Consider the following 15334-nt stretch of genomic DNA (forward strand, 5'->3'; position numbering starts at 1 on the left):
GTGTGTGTGTCAGCTGTGACACTACTGTAGTTTGGTCCAGATTTGAGTCTGTAAGAACACACTGTTCTGGACTCATATTAGTGAAGCAGTTTCTGAAAATTCTCGTGTTTTGCTAACAGACAAAGGGCAAATTGTTAGTTCTGTCGTCTGTGCAGCAGCAGACGTGTATAAAACAGTGATGGGGGTTTTTACGCTACTGGAAAACTGTCCAAGTTCCCGTTTCACAATAAATAGCACATGTGACCGTATCAGAAGACTTTATTTGGTAACAAATGAACTCTGCACCTCTACACTTGTCGGTAAAACAATTCGGCTAAAGTTCACGTTATGGTCAGAGGACATAACATGGTCAGCTGAACGTACCGGGTGATGGAGAGTTGAGGTTAAGCCAAGTTAAAAATATCACATCTACCATTTTGTCCTTCAATGGCTGCATGTCAGATCAAACAATTATATTTCTAACATTTTTTTAACCAACTGTCTTCGACTTTTCCAAATAAAACCACGCCAACGATCTCCTAGTTTTAACATCACACCTAGGTGAAGTTTTACTGCATGCAATTTTTGTGCATCACCCCACCCCCATCACATCAGTATCAGACATTATGGTCCAGTGTATCAGGAATAAAAAAACAAAACAATAATAAATACGGCTGATTCAACATGTAGCTAGATCAGGAACACAACACCACACAACACAATACCACACGTGAGCGCGATTTCGTTCGAATTCATTCATCCGCTGCGTGTATAGTATATATGTATTCATTTAGATTTTCAACAAAATAGCAGGCATCAATAAATATTCACAAACTGACGTTTTAGAGCTATATATACACAAACACTTGACGTATGGGATGAATGGAAGTGAGAAACCTGTGCACACACACACACACACACACACACACACACACAAGCACAATACACAAGAACACTGTGATGGAATGCACGGTTAGTCCATGCGGATCTTCTGATTGGTCATCCTGTAGATGATGCTGTCGTAGCCCGGGTCCATGTTCCACAGGTTGTACGAGATGACGATGACGGCGAGAGCCAACACGATCATGAGCCACAGCACGATGTTGAACACGACGGCGTATTCAAAGTTGTACTTGTAGGCCAGGTTGTAGGGGCTTCCCGGGTTACTCTGGAAACAAAAATAGATCAAAAACCGTTTGGGGTGAGGTTACACACGTAGAACACTTTTATTGCCAATCAAAAGGGCGCATTTATTTACAAGCAGTCATCTTAACACTCTAAATGTTGGGTGGAGCTTATTAAAATAACAAAATTGGCGTTAGATCTCTACCTCGGACTGGACGCCCAGAAGCAAGCGCGTGTTTCGAAACAGAAGTGAAGACGCGAAGCAGAGTCTCCTGCTACTGCACTGACCACGTGTTAGAAAAACGTGTGCATGCATCGACATGGTCTCGACCGTAAATCTACAAACCCTGCAGCGAACAGGTCTCCGAGTGCACGCGAGCTTTTGTGTCTTACTATAAACACAGAACTGAGACCAGCTTTGGTATGGGTTTTACACGTTAACGTTTAAAGAAAAACACAAGTGCGCTTGTTTGTTTGTTTGTGTGTGTGTGTGTGTGTGTGTGTGTGTGTGTGTGTGTTTGTGTGTGTGTGAGAACTGCTCACTGTGGGTTTGTGTGCTCTGACCCATACGGTTCTTATTTACAGCAAACTAGCCACTTCCTATTTGTGGGCATGCTTAAAAGTTTCCGCGCTCTGTGAAGCTTGCCTGAACCTTTGTCCGCTCAGCTCTGCAATGCGATGTGACTTCTTGTCGAAGTACGGTGCAAGCAGAGTGGGGACGTGTGGGCGGAGCTACAAAACAGCACGAACCATCGATTGGTCGAATAGAACAGTCACAGATGTCTTGATTAACGGTCGGAGGAACTTTTTAACGTTTATACGTTTTTGTGTCTGATAATCATTTAAAATGCCATTATTAAAAGAATTCATTAAATGCACGAAACTCATCAAATAATTAAGTTTAGCTGTAGATCGTACAGTCATGTAAAAAAAAAAAAATAAGTACACCCCATGGAAATTGTTGTTTTTGACATATTTGGACATGCAAACGTTTGATCCGGGTTTGTTTGAAACGGGCAGAACATGCAAGAAAACCCTCAAACATCTTGCAACTGAAAGAATATTGCATGAAAGAGTGGTCAGAAATTCCATCAAGCCTTCAGTTCGATGTTTTCGTATCTGGGGCATTAAACCACAAGCTCCCGGTTCATACAAATACACACTTCGCATTAGAGATTAAAAGACTAAGAAGCAAAGATTTATGTATACTTATACATGTAGACTAATACAGCTCATAAAATGACACTTTTTTCTTAGAACGTGCAAATCATTGTAGTAATCGTAGTTTCGACATTACACAAAATAACTGTACGTTTATGCAACTATTTCAGTGTTTAAATCTCATTCGGTGTGTTATTAAATCGGAACAAGATGTGTGTGTGCATCGAGGAAGAGCATTTTAAATGTGCACGTGTCTCTTGGGCTGGTCCTCGGAGAAACTTAGAAACCCCACCTTCTGTGGACCATGCATCAAAAAAACAAACACCAAAAAAAAAAAACCCACACAACAACTTGCATGCATCCGGAATCTTAGCAAAATGTAAATGGGTCATAGTGGTTGACTGAGGGACGTCCTGTGGTTTTGATGCACAGAGCAAGAGGCAAAATAAAAAAAACTCACAATCTGCTTAGCCTCCAGGATGGAGCGCGACTTCCTGGTCAGCGGCATCTCGAACGTCTTCACCGTCACCACTTCCACCACCGCGTTGCTGGCGTAAACGCCGAAGACGTCATCGGCGAACTGGAAGACACGACGGAGATGAAGGAATGGTTTAATGAAGTATAACGAGATGACCCGTCTCTACTAGTATTAAATATCTCCTAGTCGTAATTATTATTAAATTCCACAATCATACATCCGTTACGTACAAATCTCTACGAGTGTCCTGATTTAATCCGATGCTTGTATTTACGACTCTCATTTAAAATGTGTTCACTACAGCTGTGTACAAATGTACAATTATTAATATATTTATATACACATGTGATTTGTGCGATGGTAAACTTCAGAGCCTCTATGTAAGTGAAAGTCAGTTTGGGACCCTATATATATATATTATATATATATATATATATATTTTCTTCCCTTTTTGACACTTTCTAAAAGGTGTTTGTGGCAAACATGTCAGCGTACACGTGCAGTTTTAGGAAGAGCTGCCCCCGTTTAACCACATGCAGCAGGATCTGAAAGCTGAAAACGTGCGGTGTGGTTTTTCACCTTCTGCAGCGCTGCTACCAGAATCTCTCGGGCGTCCTGGAACTGGGGGGAGTCCGTGCCGTAGCGCCGGGCGAGCTCCTCCATACCAGCCAGCTCCAGAGAGAACAGGTCAGGAGCCTGGTCCTTAGCCAAGTGCTTGTGTCTCATCAGCTAGACAGAGAGAGGGGGGGAGAGAGAGAGAGAGAGAGTGAGAGTGAGTGTAAGAGTTTCAGTTCCTTCATTTCTTTCATTAGCATCCCTATTTTTCTTTCCTGTAATCCTCTTCCATCCTGGTTTGATCAGTCTGCTGTGCTACCCCACCATGCACCGCCTCTATCAGCTGCACCAGTTCCATCTTCGTGAACTCCTCCTTCACGTTGGCGAAGGCGCCGTGTTGAATGGAGATCTCTCCACTGCCGTCTCTGCTGGGTGTCTTAAGGCTTTTGTTTCGCTTAGCTTCCTCTTTAACTAGCAGAAAGTTATGTTCAAACGGTTTTAGATTTCCCTGTATAAAAAAAAGAAACCTGTTCTGTTTTTATATAGGTCGATTGTTATCATGACTTCTGAATCTTCCTCTTCTTAGACCTGCAGTTTCCATCCATTACTGATGCCCTTTCTGATTACTGCTGGGTAATGGGTCCGGGTCTTCTGTAGAAAATAAGATGCCACTGACCTTTTTTTTGTATATGTCTGAGTATAGGGTCATGGTCTTTCCTTGAGGAGCTTTTTCCATTGGTGGCTTGAGACGGGTAAAGAATGGGAATTGATTCTGCCATTGTTCACATGGGCTCCAAGTCAGCGGCTCCTTAGAACTCGATGATGATAACTGGCTGCTACTTCATGAATACACAAATATCCACTGGCGTCTGCCCTTATACTTTAGCCAAGATAACTTTTCTGGATTTTTTTTAACCAAATAAAAAGGTCATTGTTTGTAGGATATACGACCCTTGGGCCTTTCTCACCTAGTCTTTTTAATCATTATTATTCATTTAAACTCTTCTTACAGGTGATATAGGTGGTCCTAGAATCCATCAAAACGGAAGATCTATCCTACTTCAAAACAACATTAAAAGCAAAATATTCACAAGCCCATGTTCTTGCTGCTGCACTCCAGAACTCTCCAAGTGTTTGAGCGGGTTTACAAACTTTCAGCATTTGATCCTCTTTGAAACAGTGCCGATTATTAAAGGTGATGCACTATCAAATGACAAATAACATCGACATGTTGTAGTAATTTTCACAATTTAAATTAACAAAAAAAACAAACAAACAGATCAGTCACATGGAAAAATTAAGTACACCCCTACATTTCATCACAACTTCAAATCCATAAAATTAGACTCGGGTGCCAGTGATTAGAACCTGCTGAGGGAGTGAGGGATAATAATTCATCATTATCAATCCTAATTATGTTAGAGTTGTATAGCAAAGATAATGTTACATACATTTTGCACGTATGCTCTGTACTTAGATCAAGTAATCATATTATGTTGAGACATGTAAACATATGGACTACACTTGCATCAAAAAATCATATGTTGACAGAATCACGCCAAAGATAATATTAAATATGGTCTATACATATGTCGTTAGCAACCGTCATTATCTTAACAGATGTAGGTCATCACCAACCGTCATTTTCTTAACAGTTGTTGTTTAAAATGGATAATGGTTTATATAATAAAGGTTTGTTGTAATTTGTTGCGTTCCCACACATACATACACACACACAGACACAAACACACACGTTCTTACTCTACACGTACATACATGCACACTCTAAAAACAAATGTTTAATAATAAATAAATAAATAAATAAATAAATAAATAAATGTAAATGTGTTACAACATAAGTTGTTTTAAATCAATTAATGCAGAAATTACACACAATATTAAGTTGATGTAATTATCAACATTATTATGTCAACACAACTCATCAAAATAATGTTCACAACTTTAAATATTTAATTAAATCAATAAGTTAGAATTGTTATCTTGCAACCACACATTAAATTTAGATTGTGGGGGTTTGTTTTGTGTAACTCTGCTGTTAGAAAATACATGATAGTTGAATGTGAACAGAAATGAGCAGAATGTAAATTTGTGAAATAAATGAAACTTTATTGATTACATTTTTGAGAAAATGGCATGACTTTGAATAACAATTTACTGAAATAAATACCTTAAAAACATTGATATGCCTGAAGAAATGTAAAAAAAAAAAAAAAAAAAAAAAAAAGTTTTTACATACCTTCTAAATAGGTCCCTTTAGGAGGTAAACGTTTTAAAGACGGTGTTTTATAAGAATTGCGCGTATTACATGCTTTCTAAACATAACCCTTTAGGATGTAAAATGTTTAAAGTGTTGCTTAAAAGAATCGAGTGTTTTGTTTAAACTAGAAGACAAGTTTTTCGGGCGATGTCTTGTAAGAAAATGAAAAATATGTATTACATAGCCTACCTTCTAAACAGGGTACTTTAAGGGTGAAAAAACCTTTTTAAAAGAATCATGCATTTTGTTTAAACTATAAATAAGATTTCGGATAATGTTTCGCCAACGAGGATACTTACACAGAACTGTCGCTAAATACATAAGCTTTTGTCTATGCTTTGACATCCCATGTCCCCACTGGCTGACAGTTGAGTCGTGTACATTTATGACCTCTGGTGACCGTGTGTGGGGGTGTGTGTGGGTGTGTGTGTGTGTGTGTGTGTGAGTGAGAGAGAGAGAGAGGTGTTCTTTTGTAGGTTTTGCTGAACAGAATGCTTACAAATGTGTTTATGTTAACAAATTCAGGGAAGAGTCGTACGTCTCAGTGTTTAAATAATGGTTAAGACGTTGTAGTTAAAACACAGAAGAAACTCTGCAACTACCTGTTACAATGTCTGCTCCGAGAAATCCTAATACCCTTAGAAGAACACTGTGTATTCACCAACAAGAGGACCTGATGAAATGAGAGAGGACATGACCTCTGCTCCAAGAAAAAAAAAACCCAAGATGTTAGTTTGACAATTTATTCATGAAGATATTGTAAAGACGTTGTTGTTGTTTAACCCCAAGCAGGGCTTCAACAACTCAGAGGATCGTCTCTTAAGTCCGAGGGTTCTTTAGGAGGTAGACAAACATTTAAAGATGATGTTTTAAAAGAAACGAGTGTTTCATCCATAACGGTAAAAAAATAAGGGTTGTACTCCAATGTGAAATAAATCGGTGGAGACACACTGAGTACATTTCTGTTCCACAGTTTATAAGGATCCCCACCCTTCATGTAGTGTGTAAAATATATACACCCTCCATGACTACGTTACTTAAGGTTTAAACATTTTTATTTTGTGGTGGCAGCAGGACAAAACGGTTGTGCATTTGGTATCTGGTGATTTTAGAATGAGGCCTCAACTGTCAAATATGTTTTGTGAATGTCTTTTTCAGGCAAAGATCATGATGACATGGTAAGTGTATACAGGAGTAATTGGGGTGATCTAATGCTTAGGAGTTCTACAGTACTTCAACTCAGGAACGTCCCACCATGGCATTCAGAGAGGCATTATCTAAGCTACGTATATATAATATAGATCAGATCACCAGTCTGTCTTTACCCACTCCTGATCTGGAGTCAAAATTATTACCGTTTATTTCCTTCTATGGGTTTATGACAGTGAGCAGTCATATACACTATAAGCCAAAGTTATAGAAGCAGTCGAGTTATTTTTAAAGGTTCCAAAATATTTGAACTGTTAAGGCATATTTCCAACAGAACAGAATATTAGACATTTAGTGTAAACTAGTGTCAAAAAAAATTTCTGAAATATTTTGGTGAAAATATTTGTCCATATTTAATGCATTATATTAGAAATGATAGTACAGTCTTTGTTGATCAGTTACCAACTCATACTTTATAACAATCTGTTTAGGAGCATCTGAATCTGGCAAATAACTTTTATTGCATTTAGGCATACAATAAAAGTTAATAAACAAATTAGGAAGTAATGCACTACTTTATAGTGATATAAAGAGAGAGAGATACCCATTAACTAATTCATAGACCCACTTTCTACCTTTTCAAGCTCGTTATACATGTTTCTTTTCAAGCATTGTGTTCAGAAATTGCAAATCATTAGTCTGAAGGTTAAGCGTTCCTTAGATTTTTGCTTCTTCAGCATAAAAAAAGTCTAAACAAAGACTAAACTCAGAAACAATATAACTGTCTGGTTGTGATCAGAATAAAAGGTGACTTAATTCCCAATGAGATTTCTCTATGTTCTATATGACCTTTCTACAGAATATGCCATTAATTCCTAGTTTCCGGCCATAATTACAGCACGGGAGAGGAAATCTTGTTCATCAGATGTCTAATATACATCTAGACAATCTGATAAACTATACACAACATTTATGTTGAAAAATTCAGCTTGCTCTTTGTTCCCAAATAACATTGGACCAGATGCATAGTTTACATCATCTGCCCACACGTCTTTAATCTGTATTACAAGTACTGAACAAGTTAGAGGAAGAGAACGTGTAGCCTTACTGTTCATTGTAACTTTGTTTATTTGCATCTGTCTTGATGCATTTTCATTACCACAGAAAATGACCACAGAAGTAATTTCAGAAACAAAGATTCACTTAGACCACAAATGTACACATTGGTAGAGGTCATAAAACACTGAAACGCACGACTCGTCCCTTAATTCACTAACATAAACACACAGTAAGCATTCTGGTCAGCAAACCCCCAGGAAACACATGACTCTCTCTCTCTAACACACCCACACACACACACACACACACTTCAGACACTGTCACCAGAGCTCATGAATTTAAATTTTACACTATCTACAGAACTGTCAGCCGGGGAAACACGTGTGTAGGGCGGTGTGTATAGGCCTACAAGACATCGCCCGAAAAACTTGTCTTCTAGTTTAAACAAAACACTCGATTCTTTTAAGCAACACTTTAAACATTTTACATCCTAAAGGGTTATGTTTAGAAAGCATGTAATACGCACAATTCTTATAAAACACCGTCTTTAAAACGTTTACCTCCTAAAGGGACCTATTTAGAAGGTATGTAAAAACTTTTTTCTTTTTTTTTTTTTTTACATTTCTTCAGGCATATCAATGTTTTTAAGGTATTTATTTCAGTAAATTGTTATTCAAAGTCATGCCATTTTCTCAAAAATGTAATCAATAAAGTTTCATTTATTTCACAAATTTACATTCTGCTCATTTCTGTTCACATTCAACTATCATGTATTTTCTAACAGCAGAGTTACACAAAACAAACCCCCACAATCTAAATTTAATGTGTGGTTGCAAAATAACAATTCTAATTTATTGATTTAATTAAATATTTAAAGTTGTGAACATTATTTTGATGAGTTGTGTTGACATAATAATGTTGATGATTACATCAACTTAATATTGTGTGTAATTTCTGCATTAATTGATTTAAAACAACTTATGTTGTAACACATTTACATTTATTTATTTAACAGACGCTTTTATCCAAAGTGACTTACAATGAAAGAACACGAGCAAAGAGATCCATCAAGCAAAGAACAATACAAGTAGTGCTACCATACAAGATCTATTAATTGAGTTCTAGAAGAAAGCAGTAACTTAACGAAATTGGCGTGATAACTTCAAGTCACTAATGTCAAGTCCGTATCCATTTAACATGTCTGGACAAATTCAGACAGTTAAGACTGTGTTAGAGGACCTGTAGACTGAACAGACTGACCTATAGACTGAACTATACTATACAAAGGACATTACAAGGTGAGTATCATTTCACTTACAATTAAATTCTACTAAAGCAATGAATTTGGACATATTCTCAATTGTGATATGACCAATAGGGGACTCGTGTATAGGCTACACCTGCTAATACAGTTGATGGACTATTTTGCACTACTACACGTAGCTAATGCTAGTCATATTTAGCAGTGTAATTTGAATATCTGCTCTTTAGTTTACCGTAGCAGTGGATAAGAACGAAAAAGTTTCATTTGACAAATCTGCTCATCTAGAGAGGGCTTTTCATTTGTGCTATAGGAAAGAAAAGCATCATTACATTTCTGCTTATTCGTGTAAAAGTCAACTACATTGTGTAATCTAATTTCATGTATTGACACACTTAAAGAAACAAGAAAATCTTTTGTCATTCACACACATATCGCCTTCTAGCTCTATTGTAGTCAGTTTGCTCTTTGAGCAGAATTAGCAGCCTTTGGATTGTGGATAGTTCTATGAGTGATAAAAGTAGTAGACGCAGAGTGTTTCTTTTTTGTCTACATTGCTCATTTCATTCAGTGCTTTTATGTCTGTAAATCCTGCAAAGATGTTAGATATTGTAAATTACACCGGATTTTAATACTATTGTTACACAACTTGAAGTTAGCCATTTCTCCTGGTTTAAAAGGCTGCATTCTACTGGAGAATTATGAACAACTTGTGTTCATAATTATGGTAATTAAGGACATGACACTAAAATTCCTTTTAAATAATGTGACAAAAACTATTTGGAACAACTTAATTTTTATGAGTAATCAACTTAAAAACTTGTGTTTATTATACAAATTATTAAGTGTTATTTGAAAATACATTTGATTGTAGAGGAAAAGGTCATTTCTCTAACTCAGTGTAGTTTGTTGGTTGAAATTAATTTCAGTAAAAGTTGTCATGTTTTTTTTGTTGTTGTTGAGCCTAAACATTTGTTTTTAGAGTGTGCATGTACGTACGTGTAGAATGCACTTGAATGTATAGATCTATGTGAAAGAACGTGTGTGTTTGTGTCTGTGTGTATGTATGTATGTATGTGTGTGTGTGTGTGTGTGTGTGTGGGAAAGCAACAAATTACAACAATAATTTATTATATAAACCATTATCCATTTTAAACAACAACTGTTAAGAAAATGACGGTTGGTGATGACCTACATCTGTTAAGATAATGACGGTTGCTGGTACATGGTACATGTGTAGACCATATTTAATATTATCTTTGGCATGATTCTGTCTACATATGATTTTTTATCTAAGTGTAGCCCATATGTTTACATGTCTCAACATAATATGATTACTTGATATAAGTACAGAGCATACGTGCAAAATGTATGTAACATTATCTTTGCTATACAACTCTAACATAATTAGGATTGATAATGATGACCATTAACGACATTTGTTAAGAACATGAGAGTTGGTAATGACCATTAACAACAGCTAATTCGAAAATGACGGTTGGTGATGGCCATTAACTACAGCTAATTAGATAATGATGGCTGCTATTGACATTTGACTTGTACATGGAGAGTAATAATATGTCTCTTTTTGACCTTTGACCTAGACCTGTCAAAAATGAAGTTACATAATACACAAACCAATTCTCTCTCTGGTACTATATCAAAGAGGATCAAATGTTTGCTCATTCAAATATGTCACACACGGCAACCATTTCCATGGGGTATATTTATTTTTTCACATGACATACACACACACACACACTAATATATATATATATTTATGTTTGTAAGACTTTATTGTTGATTTATCTGTTCATTTATTGACACGTGTTTATTGTTTATTTCGGGGAGAGAGCGCGCACGCGAGAGAGAGAGAGAGAGAGAGAGAGAGAGGTGTAAATGTTTGATTTAATGGCTGTAGTAGTTATTCGAGTCTCTGATGTGAACTTACCAGAGCAGAAATATCATGCAACACTTGAATCTCAGACAGGAAGAGCAGATCAGCCTGAACAAGACGAAGAAAGGTGTCGTCAAATAAACTAGAAATTTTGTACACACGATTATATATTTTATATATATACACACATACACACACACACACACAGTATCTCACAAAAGTGAGTACACCCCTCACATATTTGTAAATATTTGATTATATCTTTTCATGTGACAACACTGAAGAAATGACACTTTGCTACAATGTAAAGTAGTGAGTGTACAGCTTGTGTAACAGTGTAAATTTGCTGTCCCCTCAAAATAACTCACACAGCCATTAATGTCTAAACCGCTGGCAACAAAAGTGAGTACACCCCTAAGTGAAAATGTCCAAATTGGACCCAAAGTGTCAATATTTTGTGTGGCCACCATTATTTTCCAGCACTGCCTTAACCCTCTTGGGCATGGAGTTCACCAGAGGTTCACAGGTTGCCACTGGAGTCCTCTTCCACTCCTCCATGACGACTTCACGGAGCTGGTGGATGTTACAGACCTTGTGCTCCTCCACCTTCCGTTTGAGGATGCCCCACAGATGCCCAATAGGGTTTCGTCCATCACCTTCACCCTCAGCTTCTTTAGCAAGGCAGTGGTCGTCTTGGAGGTGTGTTTGGGGTCACTATCATGCTGGAATACTGCCCTGCGGCCCAGTCTCCGAAAGTAGGGGATCATGCTCTGCTTCAGTATGTCACAGTACATGTTGGCATTCATGGTTCCCTCAATGAACTGTAGCTCCCCAGTGCCGGCAGCACTCATGCAGCCCCAGACCATGACACTCCCACCACCATGCTTGACTGTAGGCAAGACACACTTGTCTTTGTACTCCTCACCTGGTTGCCGCCACACACGCTTGACACCATCTGAACCAAATAAGTTAATCTTGGTCTCATCAGACCACAGGACATGGTTCCAGTAATCCATGTCCTTAGTCTGCTTGTCTTCAGACAACTGTTTGTGGGCTTTCTTGTGCATCATCTTTAGAAGAGGCTTCCTTCTGGGACGACAGCCATGCAGACCAATTTGATGCAGTGTGCAGCGTATGGTCTGAGCACTGACAGGCTGACCCCCCACCCCTTCAACCTCTGCAGCAATGCTGGCAGCACTCATACGTCTATTTCCCAAACACAACCTCTGGATATGACGCTGAGCACGTGCACTCAACTACTTTGGTCGACCATGGCGAGGCCTGTTCTGAGTGGAACCTGTCCTGTTAAACCTCTGTATGGTCTTGGCCACCGTGCTGCAGCTCAGTGTCAGGGTCTTGGCAACCTTCTTATAGCCTAGGCCATCTTAATGTAGAGCAACAATTCTTTTTTTCAGATCCTCAGAGAGTTCTTTGCCATGACATGCCATGTTGAACTTCCAGTGACCAGTATGAGGGAGTGTGAGAGCGATGACACCAAATTTAACACACCTGCTCCCCATTCACACCTGAGACCTTGCAACACTAACAAGTCGCATGACACCAGGGAGGGAAAATGGCTAATTGGGCCCAATTTGGACATTTTCACTTAGGGGTGTACTCACTTTTGTTGTCAGCAGTTTAGACATTAATGGCTGTGTGTTGAGTTATTTTGAGGGAACAGCAAATTTACACTGTTACACAAGCTGTACACTCACTACTTTACATTGTAGCAAAGTGTCATTTCTTTAGTGTTGTCACATGAAAAAAGATAGTCATATTTACAAAAATGTGAGGGGTGTACTCACTTTTGTGAGATACTGCATATATTAATTAATCAGGATGCAGTCAGATGTTTAAACACGACAAAGTTCCTCTTAAAGTCCATGACATGTGTGAGATTTACCTTTTTACTACTGCAGCTGTTTAAAAAAAAATATAAAACTCTAATATCACAATTTTATTCGATATGAAAGTTAAATACATCAGTGAGGTGTGTGTGTTGTACCTCATTGTTACGGCTCAGGGAGTTGAGTGGGAGTGAAGGCAGGACTGATCCCTCCTGAGAGAGACGAGCGCGGATCTGCTGCAGCGTTACGGGCAAATCCTCGAATACCGTGTTGGCCATGCCCATCATGTACAGCCTCTATACACACACACACACACACACACACACACACACACAGAGAATGAGCATTGGCAAAATGTTCCTAATAAAAAGTAATAAAAGCTTTCACATAAACAAGTCTGTAATAAACATTAGTTTCCATTTTTTTGTCAAATCAATGTGTTCTGTATTTATACGTATTCCGTTAAATCGCTTGACCTCAATGCGAGTGCGCAGGTTCGAACCGAGAGTTCAAAAGGACACCAAAATTTAAGATGCACCAACTGCGTATGAGCTAAATTCTTCACATCAGACAAAAATTATTTCCTTCCTCATCTTCTTTTTATAGTTCTGTTCCATGGAAAATCAGCACCAGGTGAGAAGTCAAACTGAAGTTGAAACAGGAGGCTGTGTGTGTGTGTGTGAGAGAGATCTGCACACAGTTCTACAGGAGTGTTTACCTCCTCGCTGGGGGCGAGCTGCAGGACCACAGGAGTGCTCTCGGCGAACAGGGTGTGGATGGAGTTTGCAACGCTGTCCAGGGTGAACGGCACCGTCTGAGACAGAGCAGAGGGGAAGGAAAGAAGAAAAAAAAAAAAAACCATACTGAGAGAAAAAAAATTGTCTCATGACAATAAAATAAAGGAAGTTCAATTCCACTACTGTGCAATATTGAAATAACTGCAGGGGGAAGTCGTGCAGACGAACCTTCACATGATGCAGAACACATTTATAATATTTTTAAAAAAAAGTGCTCACATTTTCCAGTGGATAAGAGGAGACATTAGAGGGAAGATCTAAGCTGTCGATGCCACGGACGGCGATCAGGGCGTTGGCACGAGGACGCTGGAACAGGGAACCTGCCGCTAAGCCTGGCCATTCAAGATCCTGCACACAGACAGACAGATATAGAGAGAAAGAAAAATCACACGAGCACACACCCAGATGTCTAGATGAAACACAGCAGACAAACTTATACATAAATAAACGTTGGCTCGCTTCAAACGGGTTTGGATCCGGCGTACCTCGCGGACCGAGAAGCCCATGGTGAGAGCCACCAGGTCCGGGATCTTCTCTCCAGCCAGCGGCCATTTTCCCGACCTGAAGTTCACATACTGGGGGCTCCGCAGCACCGTCAGCTGGTCTCCAAAAACACCTGCAAAACATTTTAAACACGTTACATTTTTACATAAAAGGCTCAACGCGGTATTTCCAGGTGTGATTTGTGCTCTTTAGAACAAAAACCTTCTGGTTAAATTTTTTTTTTTTTTTTTTTTTTTAAACAGGCAAACATACCAATGGATAAACTGATTTTTTAAATAAGTTCTGTATAAGTTCTCTATTCTCTAGGTGCATTTCTAGGGTTAATACCACATCAAGGCGGTCAATAGGTGCTAATTAATCATCTAAACACGTCTATAAACAGCAGAACGGGCTCATGAGCAGGCCTGACTGAAGGCACCTCACGTGACCACAGCCATCATGTGACCCTGTATCCGTGTCATTTCCTCCGAACGCGATTCAAATTCAACTCTAACATGTAAAAAATTGTACTCGTTTTTTTTATTGTTTATGCTTTTAAGTTGTCAGAATTTAAATAATTTGTGGTGAGTAAAAATACGAGCAACGAATATTTAATGTACGCCTGTCGAACTGAGAGAAGACATGGCTCAATACCAACATTTCTACTTACTTATTTTTTCTTTTTAAAAACTATTCTTATTTACTATATAGTGCACTGTACATGTAGTGACCTGCGTTCTCGAATATAAAATATAGTGCACTTACACAGGGAACATGAAGCTATTTGGGATTTAACCCTTCAGCCGGTTGTACGGTATTAGCATCCTATGCTAGCCCAAAGAGTTCCTCTCATTTACAGCCTCTGGCACTTTTATACAACGATATTTATATACATTTTTCAACATGAACCAATTCCAAACCGTCGAATAAATAAGATAAATAAAGCGTTTACCTGCTAAAACCAACAACGTAACGAAAACCGACGCGCCGTTCATCGTCCGTCAAATTTAGAGAAGCAATAACACTTCTTCCTCGCGCACCGACCGAGAATCAGCTGACCGGCTGTGCGTGATGACGTTGACGAGTACGCGGTACGTACGTGGCGACGTGCAGACGTAAAAGTTTGGGACTGTCGCCACCTAGCGGATGCAGCTGGGTAGTGCCTGAAAGTTGTGACGTTATAATGGCGAGTTCAGGGACGGAATCTACAGGAGACTAAATTTCAGTATGTATGTTTGTTTGTTTGTTTGTTTGTTTGTTTGTTT

General features: G+C 38.6%; 1 protein-coding gene across 1 annotated transcript; it reads right to left on the reverse strand.

Moving 5' to 3' along the window:
* Positions 1-240: 240 nt before the first annotated feature.
* Positions 241-15159, reverse strand: atp6ap2 (ATPase H+ transporting accessory protein 2). The gene is made up of 9 exons (XM_053616432.1): positions 15022-15159; positions 14072-14202; positions 13806-13934; positions 13508-13603; positions 12948-13085; positions 10997-11050; positions 3323-3472; positions 2726-2845; positions 241-1147 (listed from the first exon to the last, which is right to left on the reverse strand). The coding sequence occupies exons 1-9, from the start codon at positions 15062-15064 to the stop codon at positions 953-955; spliced, it is 1056 nt and encodes a 351-aa protein (XP_053472407.1). The 5' UTR covers positions 15065-15159; the 3' UTR covers positions 241-952.
* Positions 15160-15334: the final 175 nt, after the last annotated feature.

The sequence above is a fragment of the Ictalurus furcatus genome, chromosome 27 (genome assembly GCF_023375685.1).
Source record: "Ictalurus furcatus strain D&B chromosome 27, Billie_1.0, whole genome shotgun sequence".
In the NCBI taxonomy this organism is placed as follows: domain Eukaryota; kingdom Metazoa; phylum Chordata; class Actinopteri; order Siluriformes; family Ictaluridae; genus Ictalurus; species Ictalurus furcatus.

Coding starts and splice junctions, on each gene's coding strand:
- atp6ap2 (XM_053616432.1), bottom strand. CDS start 15,064: ATGAACGGCGCGTCGGTTTTCGTTACGTTGTTGGTTTTAGCAG. Junction 14,203..15,021: donor TACGTTGTTGGTTTTAGCAG/GTAAACGCTTTA, acceptor AATGTTTTGCAG/GTGTTTTTGGAGACCAGCTG. Junction 2,846..3,322: donor TGGTAGCAGCGCTGCAGAAG/GTGAAAAACCAC, acceptor CGTGTCTTCCAG/TTCGCCGATGACGTCTTCGG.